Below are 19,801 nucleotides of genomic sequence, written 5' to 3' on the forward strand. Positions count from 1 at the left end.
GCATTCAGTGCAGAGAGCGCTATTGCAGAAGTACGTTAAGTCTTACATTGATCACTAGCCGGTGAAATGGTAGTTTGAAACACAAAAGTGACACTCCACACTTCTGGATAATGGATTGGTGCATGTTTGTCTCTCATTTAATGTTTCCATTTTAACATCACTTGTGATGGACTGTAAATGCCAGCTTTTTCTTCAGAGCTTTACAATAATGTGTTTGTCATGTGAAACAGACGGTTGGCTGTCTACTGTACTTCAAGTAAAACATAAAGAGAACTTGGTTCACACAAGGTTGCATTTGTTTCATCTGTTCACTTGAGTGGTGGAATAATGTTCCAACACAGCAAACACAACGTCTTTGATGCCGTGAAACCTTGTGCTGCTTCTCTTCCCACACGGAGCCATCAGTCTGTTTCTGTGCTGTCTGCAAACATCATCATAATGAACATCGGAGCGCCTGCGGTGAGGCTGAAGCTTTATTCAGGTGTCAGCAGTGGCAGCAGAGGACTGAGACACCTGCTCTCTGCTCATTAATAACACCATCTGCATATTTCTGCTAATGAATAATGTAAGGTCAGCTCAGAGCCGAGTTATACAACAAAACACTAGAATATAACAACGCAACAGCTTCCTCCTGCTGCAGTGCATTGTGGTTCGCTGAGGTCAAATCCTTCTAGCTTTGCGCGGGCGGCATCCGTTGTGTGGCACGGGGGTGTTGTCAGTGATCGATACCACCGTCAGGCCTCCCATCGTCAGGCCTTTGATCGCAGGCTGCACAACAGAGGAAAATGCACTCATTCACTAACAGCGCTAACGGGAACAGATCAAGACGTGCGTGTCTGCTTTTAATTATCATATAATTATTTAATTATCCTTTAAAGACTGAATTTAATTAGAGGTCTTATTTCTTCATGCAGTGGCGGCTTCATTTCAGTCCAGTCGTCATTGCACTCCCATTATTACATCAGGAGAGAACGGGTCATGTTTCACGTTCATCCTACTTCACCCTTCACTCTCTACACGTTCATTAGCTCGCCTGTAACATGAAACATGAACAGTTTGTTTAATCGAATCAATTAGTCGGTCAACAGGAAATTGAGTAATCGTCTAAATATTTGCTGGTTCCAGCTTTTAAAATGTGCCAATTTTATGCTCGAATTAATTTTCTATATTTAATCACTGGGTTTTGGACTGTTGGTCAGACAAAACAAAGTATTTGAAGATGTCACTTCTTAAGTGCTGGGAAATTGTAATTTGCATTTTTCACTATTTTGACATTTTATAGACTAAAGAAATTAAAAAAATAATTGTTTAGATCAATTCAATCAATTATTAAAATAATATAGTTGTTACAACATACAATATTTCCAAAGATTAAATAATATTCACAACCATTTAATACTGAGGCCCACAGACCCGCTGTGATGGGATCACAAGGCAATAATGCACAACAGTCACATATTTTCTTCTTCTACTCACCAGACGTCCAGGACCGATGCCTTTGACCACCACACGGACAAACTTCAACCCCTTCCCTGAGGCTTTCTGTTCAGGAGAAGAGACACAAAGAGGACTGATGTCTACACGTGGAAGTGAAGTACTTCAGCATTAGGAGGACTGTGTGACGCAGAGGTTAAAGGTCAAATCATGGTCTTAAAACCATGGGTGTCAACAGATGTGATTAATAACCATAAACTATTACCATAACAATAACTGCTCTGTATGAATAGTATTGAGATGTCTAACCAATGCCATAGTTGCAGCTACCCCATTGTCTGTTGTTTGGAGATTTGGGTAATTTTCCATCTTTCAATCACTGAGACAACAAGAGATAAAGATTGTATTTAATGTAGGTGTCATTAATTTCATTGTCAGAAATCAGTATAATTTCAAAAATGTGATTAACTGTGATAAAACACCTAATTTCTCTGTGTTTGCAGCAAATCAGTGTGACCTAAACCCTGCTGTGAGCCAGCAGTCTTCATAAATCAAGCTAATATAAAGTCTGAGTGAGCACTTAACACCAGCAGCTGCACTCTGCCTCCGTCCATAGAGAGGGCAGCTTATTTACAGCAAACACTTCATATTCAGAAATTACATGTTTCTACACATTGTGAATAGGACGGCTGTGTCCTTCACTCATATTCATCTATTTAAAAAAAGCACCCTGAACCTGATCTCGGTTACGAGTGTGACAGACAACGTGAGAACGTACCACAGCAGCAGAGAGGCCTGCAGACTGAGCAGCGATGGGCGTCGACTTCTTGATATTCTTGAAGCCTTCTGTTCCGCAGGACGTCCTCACCAGCGACAGTCCCGCGCAGTCTGTCAGCTGGATGTGTGTGCTGGTGCACGACGGGACAGTTTACCGGTCACTGACTCACAACCGATGGGCATGTTCATTTTGTGAATAATCAAAAATGTGCATTTGATACAGGCTGTCACACTGACGACAGGTTATATGTTCCCCACAAATGATCCTACGGCATCACGCCACAGCTAATGGGTAGCGTGGTCTGTAGAGGTCTGCTTAACGTGCATCAGCTTCTTCTGGTTCAGAGGTCCTGTCCTACAAACCACTTTTTTAAATTTCACCACAGTAAGTTTAATAACTACTTATTAAAATGTAGGATTTTGATGTCACTGTCTATTCTCTATTTGACTGATTGTGTCTGTTTCTACTTGACAGACTGAAGTCATAATCTGCTGTCAAACAGCAGAGTGTAGAAATAATTGTACATATGGAACATCTTTCTTATAGCAGAGTCTCATCTGACAAGATCTTAAATAATAATAAGAAATTCTAAACTCATCTCGTCATCCCCTCAGACAGCTGAGAGGCTCTTACAGAACAAAATGCTGGTTTTGTTTTGGCTTGTCAATGAAGAAAACCGGGTGGAATAAATGTCACTGATGATGGTTCTGTTCTGTTCTGAGCTGCACTTGTGTCTGACAGGCCAGACAGGCCATCTGCTGTTACATATTCAGCTTTATTTTCAGGATCCACTGACCTAACCTGAATGATTTGAGCAACAAAAATTGACTTTCTGGGATTTAATATTGATCTCTCTGCACAGAAACAGGTTTCTGCTATTGCAAATTACTAATGTCATTCTAGAGTGAGGAAATCTAAATACAATGTGGCATAAGTGTATTGTTTACTGTCCTTATTGTATTTTCCACTTACTTGTTGTATGTAGCTTTAATGTGAGCGATGGGTAACTCCTCAAACTTCTGTCCAGCCCATATCAAAGAACTTGGCTGACCAGGCAGTGGAGGGAAGCGGCTGGAGGATTAAAACTTTAGGTTAATATCTCATCCAACATGATTGCTCTGCAGTAAAGTGTGCTTCTATTCATCAAGCTAAAGTTGTGTGTCGTGCTCTGACCTGAAGCCTCTGGAGGTTGTCTCGGATTTGGGGGTGGATGCTGCGGTCTCCTGAAGCCTGGCAGCACCGGTACATAATGTCCTCTGCAGCCCACTGCTTCCACATCTGTGCACACAAAACTGCCATTAGCACCATCCTCATTCACTTCTGTTATGTATGTCACTTCTTCAGGGCTAGCCGTTAGCTAACAGGGATGCTAGTAAACAGCGTCCAATAAAACACTTACAGAGAGCTTCCACTGGCCTGTAGGGAGGCAGACAGCTGCCGGCATACGTTACTCACAGAACTAATTAATACACAATTTAATTTATACATGTTTGAAAACGTCTATAATTAAATTCAGGCAGTCAGACAGTTAGCTCCCTAACACCCAACAAACGTGACATTGACAATGTTGCTAATTCAGACTAGACCATTACTGTCTATTTTTTAGGGGAGGCACGGTCATAATATTATTATTACTACTGCGGATACAATCGTCACTTGAAAAAAATCAATCGTAAAACATGTAAGTTATGAAATATATGTCAAAATATATTTATATAGCACGTAAAATTGGATGTTTCCTTTTCCAAGTATATTAACATTTGTTTCCACCCCCATTTTATTTCTGAATAGACTGGTCGATATTTTGCACAGAATTGTGGGTAGAAGCAGAAGTATGCCGCCTTCAGGTACTTCTAAAAACCCTTGTAAATATGAAATTTTAATGGTGAACACTCGCTTTTAGCCTTCAGCCCATAACCAATTTGCCCCGAGCTCCATTGAAACTAAAACAGAAGACACTACATCGGTCACCGATAATGTCTTAATGTTGTTTTCTGGGATCAAAAAGGAAATAACGTAAATCCCATTCACATTCTCCATACGGAGTTGGCAGCGCCACGATTTTTTTACACGTACACTAAACACCACAGAAGAAGATGGCTGCGCCCTGTAGCAGGATGGCGAGTAGGTCTCTGTCACAGTTTGTGTCTTGTTTAAGCAGGTCAGCGGTTGGAAGGACGGGACTTCGTCGGTGTAGCAGCACTTCTGAATGTCGGGCCACTTTGCGGAGCACAGGTGTGCTGGAGAGGACGACTTCTCCGTGGACTCTGATGGCAGCGGTGTGTCTGCAAAGGCTCCCGGTCATTTCAGCGGACATGAGCCCGATAGAGCAGGACTTCAAGCAGATGATGCAGCAGGTGAGTTCATCCAACACCAAAGATGGTTGTTATTCAGGTTTGTCACCTGTGCATTACAACAGGTAACCATCATGAGCAAAAGTAGCCCATGTTCATGTTGTTTAGCGCTTATAACCAGTGAAATGTGATTAAAAACCTCCTCTGACTATCTGGGGAACCTCTTAAACCCAACATACTGCTGGTAATCCATCTAATATGACCAAACAGCATGTTGTGAAAGGGTGTGAGCAACAATCTCTAATTTGTGCTGTGTGTCCTCACCCTCCATTAATGTCAGTTAAGACTGGGAATTAATTATTGATTATTTGATTCTGATCTTTTATTAGAAACATAGAAACAAACAGTCTGATCTCAAACATATTAGTTTTACTGTAACTTAATTTTCATCAGACTTCATTTACCAGTAAGCTGATTGTAGTACATTTAGATATACATAGGTGTATAGAGAGTGATGTGTCAGATATTTAGGGGTTTTGTAGGTGTTGCTTTGTGCTTTAACACATTTTGTGCAGCTGTAGACTCTGATATTCATCATGTAATGTGACTACGTGAAGCTGCATAGGTATGAGAGGCAGGAAGGAAACCACAATCATTAGATGACACCCAGCAACAATCTCCAAATCAGAGTTTGAGACCTCCTCTGACTTGATCTCAGATGGAGCTGGAGAAAAGCGTGCTGTCGGACCACGAGCTGCGGCTGCTGGAAGACGCTGAGAGGATGAGTCGTAAGCAGACGGACTATTACTCCGATGACGAGGACGACGGCCGGGACCAGGAAATCATTTTGGGTCAGGACCTGGAAGACTCCTGGGAGCAGAGGCTGAAGAGCTTCCAGCCAGCGCAGAGGGTCAGAGGTCAGTACGGACAAGATGTTTGACCAGTGGGGGTGACCCATACATCAGAATATACTACAGAATGTACTGTGAATACTAGACTATTCAGCCTGTGGTTTTGCTCCAATCATGACTCTCGTAAAACAGAATGGAAAAGAAAAACCAATAACCTGCAGGCGTCACATACTGAAGGTTTGGGGAAAATTCAAAGGCACGAAAAAGACTTTTATTACCTTCAGTAATACAAAACTGTGCAGGATTCTAATTTTTTTTTTCTTGACATTCAGGAAATGTATTCGCTCCAGCACTCCCAATTTGCATTTTATTCCCTGTGACATTTCCAAAGTTAGTGTAAATTCTACTCAGCAGTCAGAGAGAGGGAGAGAGAGATGGCTGCTGGTAAGAAGCTGACCGTCCTGTCTTTCCTTCAGCCGATGTAGATCAGGACTTGACCTCACTGGAGCGCTGCCTGGGCGACTCACTGCTGCTCCTGGCCAAGCAGCAGGTTGCCGGTGAGAAGATGTGGCTGTTGCCTCAGACTCAGTGGCAGGAAGGAGAGACGCTGCGGCAGACGGCTGAGAGAGCCCTCGCTTCCCTGCCAGGTAACGTGGGATTAAAGAGCATCGTTTCAGGTGTTTTATGTTAGACATGTTGGTAGCACTGTACCCATGTGCAGAGCTTCTATAGTGATTATACTGTCATCTTTCTAATTATTCTAATGCTTCCTGCTACTGTGCCTTTCTTTGTACAACCACTGGGAGTCACCAAAGTTTTCAAACCCTACACTCAGGGGCTTTAATACAAGCTCAGTTTTGCCTGGACATATGAGCACCCTGTTCTCCCGCTCTACATCCAGTTTACAGAAACAGCAGGTAGACCCACACTGCCATCAGAAAAGGCAGCAGTAAATGTATTCCATAATATAAAGTATATCATTTAACCAGTTATGGAGGTCTGTAAGATGACCCCTGTAGCAACTATGTTATCGTAAAGAGTCCACAGCTGTCCATGTAAACTGTGAGACAGAGGGTGTAGGATGGTGTGAGAGGAAGTCAGGATTCTTCAGACTAACAAAACACAGAAAAACTGAACGCTACCTTTCTGTATTTACGCACATTTATTTAAAATGAATGTAAATGACACATTTGTGTAAAACGTATGTAAATACATGTAGAAAAGCGATGTATTGCTGTTGTCTAATGAGCTAATGCAAGGTAAAGTCACATGTAGTTGCACTGACAGAGACCCGATGCTTCAGACTACAGTCAATTCCATCATGTTTTTAGGAAAATATTAAGAAATGACAGAGACAGGATGTTGAAGAGTGAGGAGGACGCGTGGAAACTGGTCGAAATGTGCTTCAATTAACCTCCAAAGCGAAGCTTCAGGGCAGGATGTGTGCTTCTGTTATAGGTCGTATTATTGTCAACACGCTCAATTTGCTGCATTATTACTGAATCTACATCCTAATCTCTTTTTTGCTGCAATGACCCAGTTTTATCCTCAGGATCATTTAAGTTTAATGTGATCTTATCTAAAATAGCTGTGTGGTGCTTCCAGTGCAGTCATCCATATTAACTACAACAAGAGGGTCAAACCGCCTTTAATTCATTTACATACGCAGCATTTTACCAGTCGTCTTCCAGCAGTTGTCGTATCCGCTCAGACCTCCAGCTAATGTCAGCTGGAGATTAGCCTCCTGTCATTTGCTGACTGGTGCTGATCCATGAACTGGACACAGGTTTGGGGTCACAGCTATTTAACTTGTGCTGTAAAACTATATTTTTTTATCTCCTCTCTCTGCATCTGACTGAAATCAAGCCCTTAAGCTCTTTAAAAAAGCCCCAGTGACTGAGTATGTTAAACTGTTTCACAACACTGCTCATGAACTATTAATGTGCCAACTCCATCAATCACTCCCCATTAGGGCTTCCCACTTGACATTAACGTGTGCCATTTGGTGCAGGGTTTTATTCAAAGTGTCTTACAGTAGCACGAGTCAATCCATTTTTAATACAGCTGGACTCAGTGAGAGTCGAGTCCCTGACACGGCTTCAGTCTTCTTGTTGAGCCAGCTGGGAGCGATGTAGATGACGTGAGATTGGATTAAAACCTAATTGAGAAACGTGTGTTGTTTTCATAGCCGAGAAACGACGCATCCGGGTAACATCACACTTAATTCCACGTTTGTACGACTGGATTAAATTCATTTGTCTCCTGCTGAATTAACCGACCGCTTCGTCTCATCCTGCAGCAGCTGGTTTCAAGGCGACTTTCCTCGGCAACGCCCCCTGCGGAGTGTACAAGTACAAACTGCCCAAGGCCGCTCGGACGGAGAGCTTGGTCGGAGCAAAGGTATTCTTCTTCAAAGCCATTCTGTTAGACAGCGGTGCCCCCGCTGCCCCAAATGCTTCTCTTCTGTGGTTGAAGAAAAGCGAACTGCAGCGCTACCTGAAACCAGTGTACACGATGAAGGTGGAGCGCTTCCTCCTGGACCTGTGACGCCTGAACACAGCACAGGGACACTGACCCGCAGAACTTTATTTATGAGGCCCAGAAAGTTACCTTTGTGGCCTCTCTGTCGTCTTGTGTCGTAAAATGTGTTTCACTGTATCAATAAATTGTTTTTCCACACAAGCTGTGTACATCGTAGGGCTTTCAGAATGCAGAGCCCTCAGATCTGTCCTGTACACGACATGGCCGACATCCATATCGATGAGGTGACGTATAAAACTTCCACCAAATCATCTTAGAATTGGTCTGTGACTTGATTCTTAAGACGACGTTTGTCTGCCCACAAGTTGCTCCCTCAAGTGCTCAGTCACTCAGTGATGACCTTGTCATCCCAGCTTAATGCGCACCTTGTCACGATTAAGACTACCCATCATGCATTGTGTCCAAGGCATGAATAGTCCAATCTAGTGAAACATGCAAGAGGAAAGATAACACGGGTATGATGATGATGCCAATATATGCTGTTTGTGATAGGCCTTTTATTTTGAAATCCTCTGTACATGGAAGTATGTATGTCAGATACAATGCATGATACGGCTGCATTTCCTCGTTCTGAGCTGCCCCAGGATCCTCCTCACTCCTCGTCTCCTCAAGGTCCATTCAAGGGATTGAAAGATCCTCTATGATGGAGGAGGGGCAACGATTTCCAGATCAGGGGAGCAGAGAGGACGTGAGGGAGCATAAGTTAGACTAATGAAAAGCACCACGGGTGTGAATGAAGCTGTGATAGCTGATGGCAGCCATGATGTTGTGGGCATTCTAGGCAGACATGTTTGTAGTTCTCATTTTACAACATACAGGAGGCTCTGAAGAATCACAGTTATAGTGCATTCCAACACCAATGTTTCCATACCACTTAGCACGCCAAGACAAGATTTAATATGGAATATATCTATTTTTTGACTCTGCACGGCGGACAGTGCGTCCCATCGACGGAGCAGCTGAGAGAGTACAGGCGGATAACAGCAGCGTCTCTAATCAGCGTAAATTGTCACAGAAAACACAGACATCAATACAACTAACAGTAAAGACAACGACCCGGAAAGGTCACGCTGCAAAACAGGAATATTGATCAGAATGTGGGGAATGATGTTTTGTATCTCCAAGGCAACCATTTTTTAAAACAATATTCAAATCCTGTGCTACAGACTGAAGATGTGTGAGCAAGAGGCTCAAAGTTACATGATACATGAGCATTTAGTGTTTTTATCTGTGAGGGCAGCTGCAGGATGTATGATTAAAGAGAAAACGTGTGGACTCGGGTTTAGTCTTTATTTAAAGTTACTTTTCTTAAAGAGTAGGACTTTTTAGCAAGATTATTATTTTTTTTAAATCATAAGTTTAGGACCATTTCTTAAAAACAACCAAATAGTACCAGCCATCAGCCAAAACCTGGAGGTTTTCCAGATAAAATGATTGTTAGCTGAAACATGTGTCATATTAACTTAAAGCTGTAGGTGTTCTGGCTTTTCTGTGGACTGCGGCACTTAATGAGTACACATCCAGCGCTGAAAAGAGAAAATCAAATGTTGTTGCTGCTGTTTGGAGTGCACACTTAATGCTGAACTGTGTAGGCCTGGCAGGCCTGCGACAGATGAGGAGAGGAGCTCCAGCAGCAGGCTCATTCTCATTAACTAACAATAGATGGCAGTATTTGCACACCGGCCACAGGGGAGCGCGGCGAGAAGCCGTGTAATTACGCCTGTGTGGTGACCTCAGAGTGGGAGACTGCAGAGAGAGCTTTTCTGATCAACTTGGCTTCCTCTTACTCATACTGCAAATATCCATCATAGCAGGCTAATGTTCCTTTGGAATAGCTTCGATAATTTGTCTTAGGTAAAGCGCATCCTGATGTTCCCCAGCCCTTTCTCTGTGATCAGCCTGTTCTTTCTATTTGTGTCTCCGAGGACACGGAGATATTAATACTGTAGACGTTGATATTAGATTTTTATATCTTTTAAATCTTTATTTTGATTTTATTCCTTTCTTTATGTTGCTCCGTCAGTCGGGAGATGTGAAGGTCAGAATGAGCTAATAAAAGCTATTTCTAATTGTAAGAAATTTTGGTTTGTACACAGAGCTGCTTACTGCTCTGCTGACGGCCTCCTGCTGCCCTCCTGCTAACCTCTGCCCAGTTCTTGTACCTGGCGTCAAATCAAGGTGTAATCACAGGTAAAAAAAAAAAAAAAAAGGCAACAGTGGCTGCTTTCATCTCCAAGGGGAGTCTGATGAAAGCCTCTTTACCCAGTTTGTTGTGAAAGGGCCTTAGAGGTTAGGGGAATTGGCTTGGGATCAGAAGGTTGCCAGTCTGGATCCTGAAACCATCAGGGAGTTGTAAGGGACCAAATGTCTCAATACCGTCCGTGGAAAACCGGTTGTCATCGTGCCCTTGAGCAAAGCACATGACCTGCTTCAGTGTCGGGCTGCAGCGCTGCTCATGCTGTGACATAACTCTATAAATGCAGGACAGACACATTTTAAAGGGGCACCCCATCAATGCTACATGTCAAAGTCAATTTGATAGTGCTGTGAAGTACTACTTTGAAACTTTAAAATGTCCTCCATGTCTCTGGAGGAGCTTTGACTCGTCTCAGAAAATGACCCTGATGATGCCATCAGGGAGGGTCTGACTGATACATGTTGAAGCGACTAAAACTTTTAAAATGTGTCTCTTGTGAGTCCCCCCCCCAACTTCATGGAAGTGCAATACTAAACCCTTTGAGTACTTCTTAAAAGTTTTAAAAAGGAGGAAATGTTTTTTGTCTGAACCCTTTTATATGATCTCTCACTGGCACTTAAAGGCGCAGTCCAGCAATACAACGTCGTACTGTCACAAAGTTGGGGGACTTGAAAGTGACACATTAAAAAGACAGTGGTCAAGAATCAAGCAGCAGAGGCACAGATTTTCACTCCCTACCGTGGCTCCTACATTTCCCATAATGCAGCTCACAGCTACGGAAGCCCAAAGGGGATTATATTAAAATGATGAATGTAAACTTGACATTGAAAATGTAATTCCACAATAACAGTATAATTTTGCACACATGAAAATGCAATATAAACGTAAAAACAAGTCAAAAGTAAAACGTATCGCTGCTGTTTTGTGATTAGAAAAGAGCAGAGGAGCAGAATCGCTTGTTGACTTGTGCGTAAAAATGTGTTTTGGGTGTGAACAGGGAGGCCGCTCCTGGCGGTGTCCTGTCTACAGAATGACTGACGTCCTAACTGAAGATCAACATTAATGAGAGAACTGACAGATTGGATTTTCATTTTCCTTTTGACGCCAAGAGAGCGCTGTGACATGTAAATGCGACAGACTGGGGGCACTGTGTGGCTGATTGCATTTGAATATTGTCCAGGTCAGGTCTTTCAAAATGAAATGCCAAATGCTGTTTTCAATTCCATTTTCAAATTGTTAGAAGACAAATTGATTAAATCAAATTGCAGTATTTATATTGCATTTTAACTTTAAAATTTGAATAAGCACCTGAATATTGTCCACTGTACGGCAGGATGCTACTTTGAAAATTAAATGTCAAACAGTTATTCCATTTTCATTATAATGTGGTTGTAGAACGCCCATGCACGTATCTAAATATGAAAATGCAGATTGGATTATTGCATTTTTGTTAAATATTTATCTCAAATAACACAGACCACATCCGATTGTGCAATTACATTTTCATTTTCAACTTTAAATTATGATTTTAATATAGTACCCTGTGGGCTTCCGTACTAGATTTCCTCTATTGCCTCTACCTCCATGCCCCACTTTGCAAACTTTTGGTCTCCAACCCCAAATTGAGACACCCCTGATGATTTCACTGTGATGACTCAGAGCATAATTCAACTTGTTTCCACAGGCAGATTAGTATTCGAGAACTAAAGTGAAATCTTTTTCCTGATTTTCTAGAGCTAATTGATTAATTCCCGACTGTCTCCAAACAGAAATTAAAATGAAAAATGTGTATCATGAGCTCTATTGGTTTGTTTTATGATGGGGATTTCCCTGTTGATTAATATCTGTTGATATTAACATCAGTATCAGATACAGACTCGCCAATTGCGAAACACCTGCACAGGTAGAGGATCATGACTTCACTTCGGTGAAGCATCTCCTCCTGTCGGAGACTGAGCCACAGTCTACCTCTTCATCCAATTAAATAGCACATGATAGCACCAGGATAACAAATGTCAACAGAAAGGTCCTGCAATTTTTCGCCACTGAAAAGGGTAAAAGGGAGACGGTAAATGCCGCGGATGAGGCCCGTGGAGGTGGCTGATGGCCACTTTTGAAGCCCTGCTGCAGCTTTGGAAACTGTTGCACGTAGAGCAGAGGATGTTACTGCTCCGCTACACTGTCACGTCCACACTGGCCTCATTCTCACTGGGGATTTCAGACTGATTTTAAAGGAGCCACTGACTTTTTTAACCTTATTCTGATGATCCTTTGAAGTTCAATGCACAGAGCAAGGCACTGCTTGGCTGAGGGGCTCAGCTCCATTAGGGTGACCTGTGCTAAGAATAGTAGGCCTGCTCTCACTTCTAGCACTGTCGGCCACTGTCAGGGGTAAGTGTACCAAATACTGAGCTGTATCACTTCCTCACTTGCTTGATGGCACATCATATGCATATATTGCATAGCGAGTCTTCTATAAATAGCTATAATTGTATTCTGCACTGATAAAAATCCACACAATTTGGTGGCAGTTCAGTGAAAATGGGCTCAGAGCAACAGAGCACGGAGTCAAAGTTCTCCACTCTGACCTGTCAGTGTCATCTGCAGTTATAAAGAACGGCTGGCTCCAGAAGACAGCAGCCATCTGTGGGAAACAGGGCAGCTCTGTTTGGAGTCAGCCTGACTTAGTGAGATTAAAGGACAGCTCTGCATCTCCACTCCCATAAAAACCACCCCACTCAACTATGTTTACCCACTGCAGCTTTTTTCATTTTATGCAAATCTCTTATTACTGGGAGGAAAGTAAGCGGGCCGGTCGCTCACAGCAGCTTACCAAAACGTTTGATAAATCAGCTTATTAAGACTCTTTATGTAACACGCAACAAAGCACAGAAACATGCAGGTAAAGGAGTGCAGCTCAAAGCAAGGCTTCTGTATCCCGACTGAGCTGGACCACCTTAAGCACCTTAAGCACCTCCCTCCTTAGTCCCACTCTCCCACCATGCAATGCTACCAGCACTGCACTATATTTCTTGCCCTTAATCATTCAGTGACAGTCAGCTAAGCACGCACACTTTCAGCCCCATCCTGCTTTGCCTTCACACAGCTGCACCCACTGAAACAGAGGTCTGCCAACAGAGTTTTGCTTTTTTGTGAGCTACCATTAAAGTGTGTGCACTCGCCACTGTTTCTGCTTCTTAAGCACCTAACAAAAGATTCAACATTACAGTCATTGCACACAGTAAGCACCAGTAAAACAAAATGCAATTTAGCATCTTACCAGATACTGCAAAACTGTAGAGATAAACTAAACATGAAATCTACCAGGGTGGAAAGGGGGAAAGACTTGGTAAGATGTATTGAAGCTGTCAGCAAATCAATATCTGGGAAAAAAAATATAAAAATTAAAACTCCACAATGTGATTTCAGATCTTACATTTTCTTCATGATTCCATGGAAAAACATGCTTAAATATTCAACAATCAAAGTTAGAAGTTCAGAAATGTATCCAACAAACTACGTTTTTGTTGATTAATAATAAACTCAGCTAATCTGCTTGGTCAGGTGTTTGTGGCTGTGGTTTGATCATATGAAAGACCAACTAGAAAAAGCCGGTTAGAATGTAGCTAGCTAGATTATATATTCAGCTCTATGTACTGACGATATCTGACGTGGAACCTGCAGCAAACACGGTGGGAAAAAACATAATATTTTGATTTCATTTCATTTCATTTTGAGTCTCGTGTTGTTAGATGCTGATTGGAGCACAGAAGTGTGTGATCTGTGTGTCGTCTTTTCCACCTGACCTCCCCACAGACAAAAATACAAACACATTTCTCAAGTGAAATAACCAACTGTGTTCTGATTTGGGCAGAAAGTTGTGTCTTCACGTAGGCTACCACTGCTCAAAGTAAGAGGCTGATAGCAAAGGTATGTTTTTAGGGCCTTTAATATCTTAAACTAGCACTGGAGGTACCGCTCTCATGTCTGACAGACATGAACGCTTTGATGGTAGGAAGCTTCACCAGCAGGATGCTCAAGCTTTCTCGAATCGCAGTTTTTTCCAGTGCGCCGTCACCACGAAACTCCCAGAATCCTGTGCTCAGTTATACATTTCCAGAACAAAGTATTCCTACTATGAGAGCAGACTCTTTAACCGTGGCAGTGTTTAGAGAAAATGCAACAAATGCAGCACCCGCTGCACTGCTGAAGGCTTTCTAACAGCCGTGGTGGCAGGCTGGAGGAGGAGGTGATGGGAGGAGGAGGAGGAGGAGGAGGAGCTGTATTTTTCGGCGACCTGTTACTCTCGCTAAGGTCTGTCGTGTCATAGAAATATGATTTCTGTCCTTCCACTGGCTGGATAAACAGCTTCAAAAGCAGACAGTCAAAGTAGAGTATATTTTCCTAAAAGCTGTGCTGTCATTTGGAATGGGGAGGGGGCGGATGGAGGGGGGATGGGGGAGAGGTGAGTCACAGGTTTCATCTCTGAAACAGGCCTCTGCAGTGTTTGATGAGTGTTTGAGTGAGATGCTCGTCATCGTAAATCACATCCCTGCATACACGTTAAAATAATCTTTGAAATAGAGAGTTAATAATATAAAAATGGTCTGAAACGTACATTATCTGGATGCACAAAATACTCAATTGCAATTCAGGTTTACATGCATTGTACTGTATAGTTTATGCCTTAACAGTAATTTATGTGGGTTTGTTGTTTTAGAAAAACAAACGTGTTAAAAGACACCTGAGCTGTGGGTAACCTCAGAGTCAAATGATAATGTTTTAGCTGGTTTGTCACTACAACTAAACCTCGTCACATACACGCAGTCATTCGACCCATTAAGGTAATTTATGATGGAGGATTTGGGCAAATGAATGCTAATTGAAGTGGGCCGTGATCCTGTAGTTACCACCTGTGGCCACAGTGGCCGCTGTTCAGCAGTCGCATTGAAGAGCAGGTTATGTTGCAGAGGTCTAATGATCCAAGAGAGAACATGTACACAGATACATATCAGTGATAAATAGGTTTTTTTTTTTTTCCTGGACCATATTTCCAAGTGCATATTTTTTCAAATGGGAAAGCTTAGTGTTGAAAAATGTAAATGTGTGAATTAAGGATAGATGATCTATATGCGACAGAGTTAGTGTGCTGCGGTGCTGTGTCTTTAGCTGAAGCAACCTATTAAATTATCAGACTAAATGTTTCATATTTCACTTTTGGCTCTTCCTGCTTTGTGTGAGTCGAGCTCGAGTGAATCTGCATGTATTAGGACAGAGCGAGAGATTGTGTGCGATGTTGTCGGGATGGAACAGTTGGAGATGGCAGACGCTCCTCCTGCTTCCTCCTGTCCCAGTCTCCACTCTGCAGGAGGAAGCTTTAGTCCTCCACACCTCCATCTATCCTTCCTTCTCGCCTTCCTCTTTCCCATCCCTCCATCCAAAGCTGTGTCTGCTCAGTCATTTTTATTATGAATGTATCATAGATTTTTACATTTGTTTGTTCTGCTTTGTAAACTCTGCACATGTGATCTAATGAATCTCTTTTTATACACAGTTTGTCATTTATACGTTTGTAGAATGGATGGGTGGGTATGTCTTAAACACTGCTTTCCTGTACTCTTCCTCTATTTATTTACTTCTTGCTTGTCTTATTTTTTCTTCCCTTCTCTCATCCAACCCTCCTCCCCCTCATCCCGTCTGCCTCACCCCCTGCAACACACACACACACTGTCATTCGCACACACGCAGATCCGTTCATACTGTGTCTGGCAGGCAGACCTCCGGCCTGCAGAGTGAATCCTCCTCCCCTCCTCTGACTGTCTGGATCCGCCACCTCCTTTGCGTCCCCCCCCCCCCATTCCCTGGGAGCTGTCAATCCAAAACAGACTGCTGAGTGGGTTGGGTGGGGGCAGGTGGAGGATGGATGGATGGATGGATGGATGACAAACGGGGTGTTGGGGTTGGAGGCGCGGTGAGGAGAAAGAGAGTGTGAATGGACAGTAGGAGGGTTAAGGTCATAACCTACTGTGTGGTAAGTTGGCATCGTGTCAGGACGGACGACCCTTTTACCGACCCCGACTTCCTCCATCACCATCACCCCCCCACACAGCAGCCCTCCCACCCCTCTCCTTCTAGCCCGCGGGCCGTGTGATTGGCTGCTGGGGTTAGCGGTTCATCACCAACCACCAGCTGGACCGGAGCGTCATCACACCTCCAGGTCACTTGTAGCATATGGAAGGAAGGCTGGAACAAGTTCACTGGTTCAATGCTGTATAATAATGCATAAAGAGAGGAGACAGAGGTGTTTGATTTCATGGTGATCAGGGAGCTACAAACGTAGAACGACTGCCAGATCAGATGACTGGTCTTTAGATAAGGGTAGAGATAAAACGGAAACCTTCACACATGCGTTCACATGCGGCCTGTTCATTGATTGGTCTGGATAATTTCTGGCAGTGGCCTGTGAAGGGGCGAGTCCCCTTCCAAAGACCTTTCTAATGACGATCAATGGTCCCCGAGGGGTTTCTGGATGGTTCTGCTTTGGCAGCAGCTCCTGTCCGACGTCCCCTGGGATCGAAGGGACAACAGATGCTGCAGCAGGACCAAACATCTGGCAGAAAGGTAGGAAAGTCAAAGTGTGGAAGGTTGTTAGTAGCGACGGTGGCACTTAGGATCATGTAAGACGGCGCTGTCATCGTTAACAGAGACTGCAAACAGCACAGCACTCTACTCCCCAGACGGCGCAGTCATCTGTATCTTTCCTTCAAAGTGCTGCTGAACATTTCTGAAATGATAAAAGACACAGCACTTTTGATAGGAAGGCCTCGGGGACTATGTTAGACTGTGTTGCATACTGCATGCATGGTGGCTGCCAGTGCAGAATACTCATTTTAATGCTGCCTGCCTGTTGAACTATTGCTTCACCTCGGCTTCTTCCCCGCCAGAAATCAGTAAGAACGTTTACTTTCCATCAATGTATCATAACCTCTGTGGGTCCTTTACATTTAGGGTCACATCTGAGCCAATAAAGTCATGTGAAATTCATCAGACACGTGAGAAGTAAGGTGAGATGGTGAAGGATCACATTTATGAGGCAAGTCAACCTGTCCCTGCAATATCTGCCTGGATCTTGGCCTTTTGATCAAATGTATGATGGAGCCAAGAGTCAGATTTTTGTGTTTTAGCACAAGCAAATAGTCAAAACACAAGAAAATGAATGCATGCACAGCAGAGAAACACTAAAAAAAAACGAGAAAACAGAAAATACAGGCAAACAGACTTGCTGCAAGTGGTTCACACAACATCAGAGTTAAACTAGAAACTTCCAGGGGACCCTAAAAGCTGCTCAACATATAAATAACTGGAAAAGTGCAGTCAGTAGAGTTCAGATCTCTTCAGATGAGAAACACTGACAGACTTCGACACAACACTTATTAACACCGGCTCACTCACAGTCACGGTGGCTGCGAAGGCCAAAATGGGGATTTATTCATGTAGTATGTTGTGTGACTGGAGTGGATCATGTCAGGTATGGAATCAATCTGTCAAGGCTTGTTTTCAGTCTAGCTGGTTGTCTTTTGCTCTGATGTCAAACCGAAGCATTGTTGTTAACTTATGGCTCCTATTGGCAGGTTAAGAGGAGTCAGCAGCCAGTGACGGTGTAAAACAGTCAATAAAACAAGCTATAGAGGTTGTTCGGCATTCATTAATTCATTCATTCAAACTTTATTTAGATCTCAAGGAGAGGGCCTGCCCTCATTTTCAGTGATGGCGAGAGTACACACCAATCAGTCTTTGTATATTTAGTACCAATTCATAATAAAAGTTATGCACAAATGACAACAACATGAATACACAGCATGTTTTCATGTTGTTTTTGCTCAGTGTGTTGCCAGTCTGGCAAAGGTTTTTCTTAATTTTCCTGATTTCTTTTTATCTATTTGCCTTTTTTAAAATAAATATTGCCAACGTGTCATCACAATGGAGAAGATTTTTTTCTGCCTTTACTTGTTTTTTCGTCTATTTCTGTCTCTTAAGTTGCAGCAGCGTGTTGAGTTCTCTCAGCCTCCGTACAAATGGGAAGGATGCTTGCCAGTTTTAGTGATTGTGCCAAGTAAGTCACATGAAAATCAAACCGAGATTAATCTCCACAAACAAATGTTCTTGGAACTACAGTGAAAAGGACTCAGCTTTTCTCAGGCCAAATTTTAGGTTACTATTTTTTTCATGGAGCCTAATGGCAATTTTACACAACATGGTGGAAAAAAAGACATTGCTGAAATTAATAAATAACAATCTGGAATATTTTTAAATGTTTTAAAAGTGCAGTGTACCACAAAACACACACACACACACACACACAAATAGTCGAATTTTAGCACAATCATTTGGAAAAGCCGCTGTATATTTCCTGATTATGGGCAGCAATAATCACAAAAAACCAGCACTGAGATCCTGGGGGGCTGGTGAGCTACATCCATCTCAGCAGAACTTTAAATGCTCCGAGTTGAAGCAACACCTCATGAAAGACATCTGGCAGCCAAAGAACAGCCTGACTACAAAAAACAACCCCAGAAATCGACTCAGCCTTTGATAATGATTTTGAATGCCGTTTCTGGTAATGTCGATGTCTTGTAGCTTTCATCCCATCATGCACTATGCATTATTATAGCTAGTCAATGCTCTTCCAGCCATTTTTATTTCATTTGCCCTTGTCAGTACTTACCCCTCTTCACTCTGATGGAGAAGTTCCACAGGAGGTTGCTGAGCATACATTCTTAACAGAATCCCTTTTCAAATTAAATTTAAATGACCCCCTCTGCTCATAAGCAGAGGCTCTCCTGACAACTTAATTCATAATTCAGTGCTGAGCCAGGGCCTTGAGGGCCATAATGACGGCCTAAATGTAGGGGGGGGGGCTACTAAATGGGCTGTTTGTTTGCACCTAAACCTCTTTACAGGCCACAAGTCCACAGCTCAGCATTGTGGTGGTGAGGAGGAGATGGGCTGATGTAGAGAAGAGGTGGAGGACCGAGACAATTTGCTGACCAGCTGCTTTCATGTCTCGGGTTGCCGCGCGCTGCTCGACCACAGCGAGGTTTGGGGTTTGGAGATTCTGCTTGTTCTAAAGAGCAAATTACGCGTGAGTTAATGGCTGTGGTTTATTTGTGTGTCGGTGGAGGAGACACAAACACACTCATGAGATATTTATGTCAAGGAGTGGAGGGTGTGAATGGTGACACAGTAAAGTCACCAAACTAGGCCGACAGTTACAAGAAATGGGAGCGAACATCTGAATCTGTCACACAGCGTCCGTCCAGCTGAGCCCAATGCAACCTATAGATTCATGAGGAGGAGGTGGTGGTGTAGGACTAAACTGTGTCTCAGTACCAGCAGAAGAACCACCAAAAGTTTAAATTCTAATTATTTCAACATTATTCATCACTTATATTTGAATCCTTTCTGCTGAAGACGAATAACCATCACCAGTCCTGAGAGTAAAAGCCTACAAAGAGCTCACTTCCCTGAGGAAGATGCAGGCGAGGTTACGGCCCAAAGCCTTCCTGGGACCCTGGCATCCTGGGAGCTGAGTCAAGACAGATAAGTGTGCATTGCAACTGACAGTGGGTCAGATACTGAAGGCCGCTTCACTAAACCACTGGACCCGACTGCAGTGCTTTGGGCTGCAGTCAGCAGTCAGCAGTTG

The 19,801-nt window shown here is 43.1% G+C and overlaps 2 protein-coding genes across 3 annotated transcripts; one reads left to right on the forward strand and one right to left on the reverse strand.

Annotated features, from left to right (window-relative positions):
• Positions 1 to 587: 587 nt before the first annotated feature.
• On the reverse strand, positions 588 to 3,763 carry mrps11 (mitochondrial ribosomal protein S11). The gene is made up of 6 exons (XM_070836242.1): positions 3,612 to 3,763; positions 3,386 to 3,490; positions 3,185 to 3,283; positions 2,213 to 2,342; positions 1,477 to 1,542; positions 588 to 768 (listed from the first exon to the last, which is right to left on the reverse strand). The coding sequence occupies exons 1-6, from the start codon at positions 3,698 to 3,700 to the stop codon at positions 661 to 663; spliced, it is 597 nt and encodes a 198-aa protein (XP_070692343.1). The 5' UTR covers positions 3,701 to 3,763; the 3' UTR covers positions 588 to 660.
• A 545-nt stretch (positions 3,764 to 4,308) lies between these two features.
• On the forward strand, positions 4,309 to 8,156 carry mrpl46 (mitochondrial ribosomal protein L46). 2 transcript variants are annotated; one of them, XM_070833206.1, is made up of 4 exons: positions 4,309 to 4,569; positions 5,225 to 5,423; positions 5,834 to 6,004; positions 7,657 to 8,156. In XM_070833206.1, the coding sequence occupies exons 1-4, from the start codon at positions 4,309 to 4,311 to the stop codon at positions 7,902 to 7,904; spliced, it is 879 nt and encodes a 292-aa protein (XP_070689307.1). In that variant the 3' UTR covers positions 7,905 to 8,156. The 2 variants fall into 2 exon arrangements, with proteins under 2 accessions (XP_070689307.1, XP_070689316.1); XM_070833215.1 differs by having other exon boundaries at positions 7,660 to 8,156.
• The last annotated feature ends 11,645 nt before the right edge of the window (positions 8,157 to 19,801 follow it).

The sequence above is a fragment of the Pempheris klunzingeri genome, chromosome 1 (assembly GCF_042242105.1).
Source record: "Pempheris klunzingeri isolate RE-2024b chromosome 1, fPemKlu1.hap1, whole genome shotgun sequence".
Classification (NCBI taxonomy): domain Eukaryota; kingdom Metazoa; phylum Chordata; class Actinopteri; order Acropomatiformes; family Pempheridae; genus Pempheris; species Pempheris klunzingeri.

Bases quoted from the DNA above. Each gene is read 5' to 3' on its own strand.
- mrps11 (XM_070836242.1), bottom strand. From the start codon at position 3,700: ATGTATAAATTAAATTGTGTATTAATTAGTTCTGTGAGTAACGTATGC. The intron at 2,343-3,184 runs GTAAGTGGAAAA...GTCGTGCACCAG, and splicing joins ATTAAAGCTACATACAACAA to CACACACATCCAGCTGACAG. The intron at 1,543-2,212 runs GTACGTTCTCAC...TCTCCTGAACAG, and splicing joins CAGGCCTCTCTGCTGCTGTG to AAAGCCTCAGGGAAGGGGTT.
- mrpl46 (XM_070833206.1), top strand. From the start codon at position 4,309: ATGGCTGCGCCCTGTAGCAGGATGGCGAGTAGGTCTCTGTCACAGTTT. The intron at 5,424-5,833 runs GTCAGTACGGAC...TCTTTCCTTCAG, and splicing joins GCCAGCGCAGAGGGTCAGAG to CCGATGTAGATCAGGACTTG. The intron at 6,005-7,656 runs GTAACGTGGGAT...CTCATCCTGCAG, and splicing joins AGCCCTCGCTTCCCTGCCAG to CAGCTGGTTTCAAGGCGACT.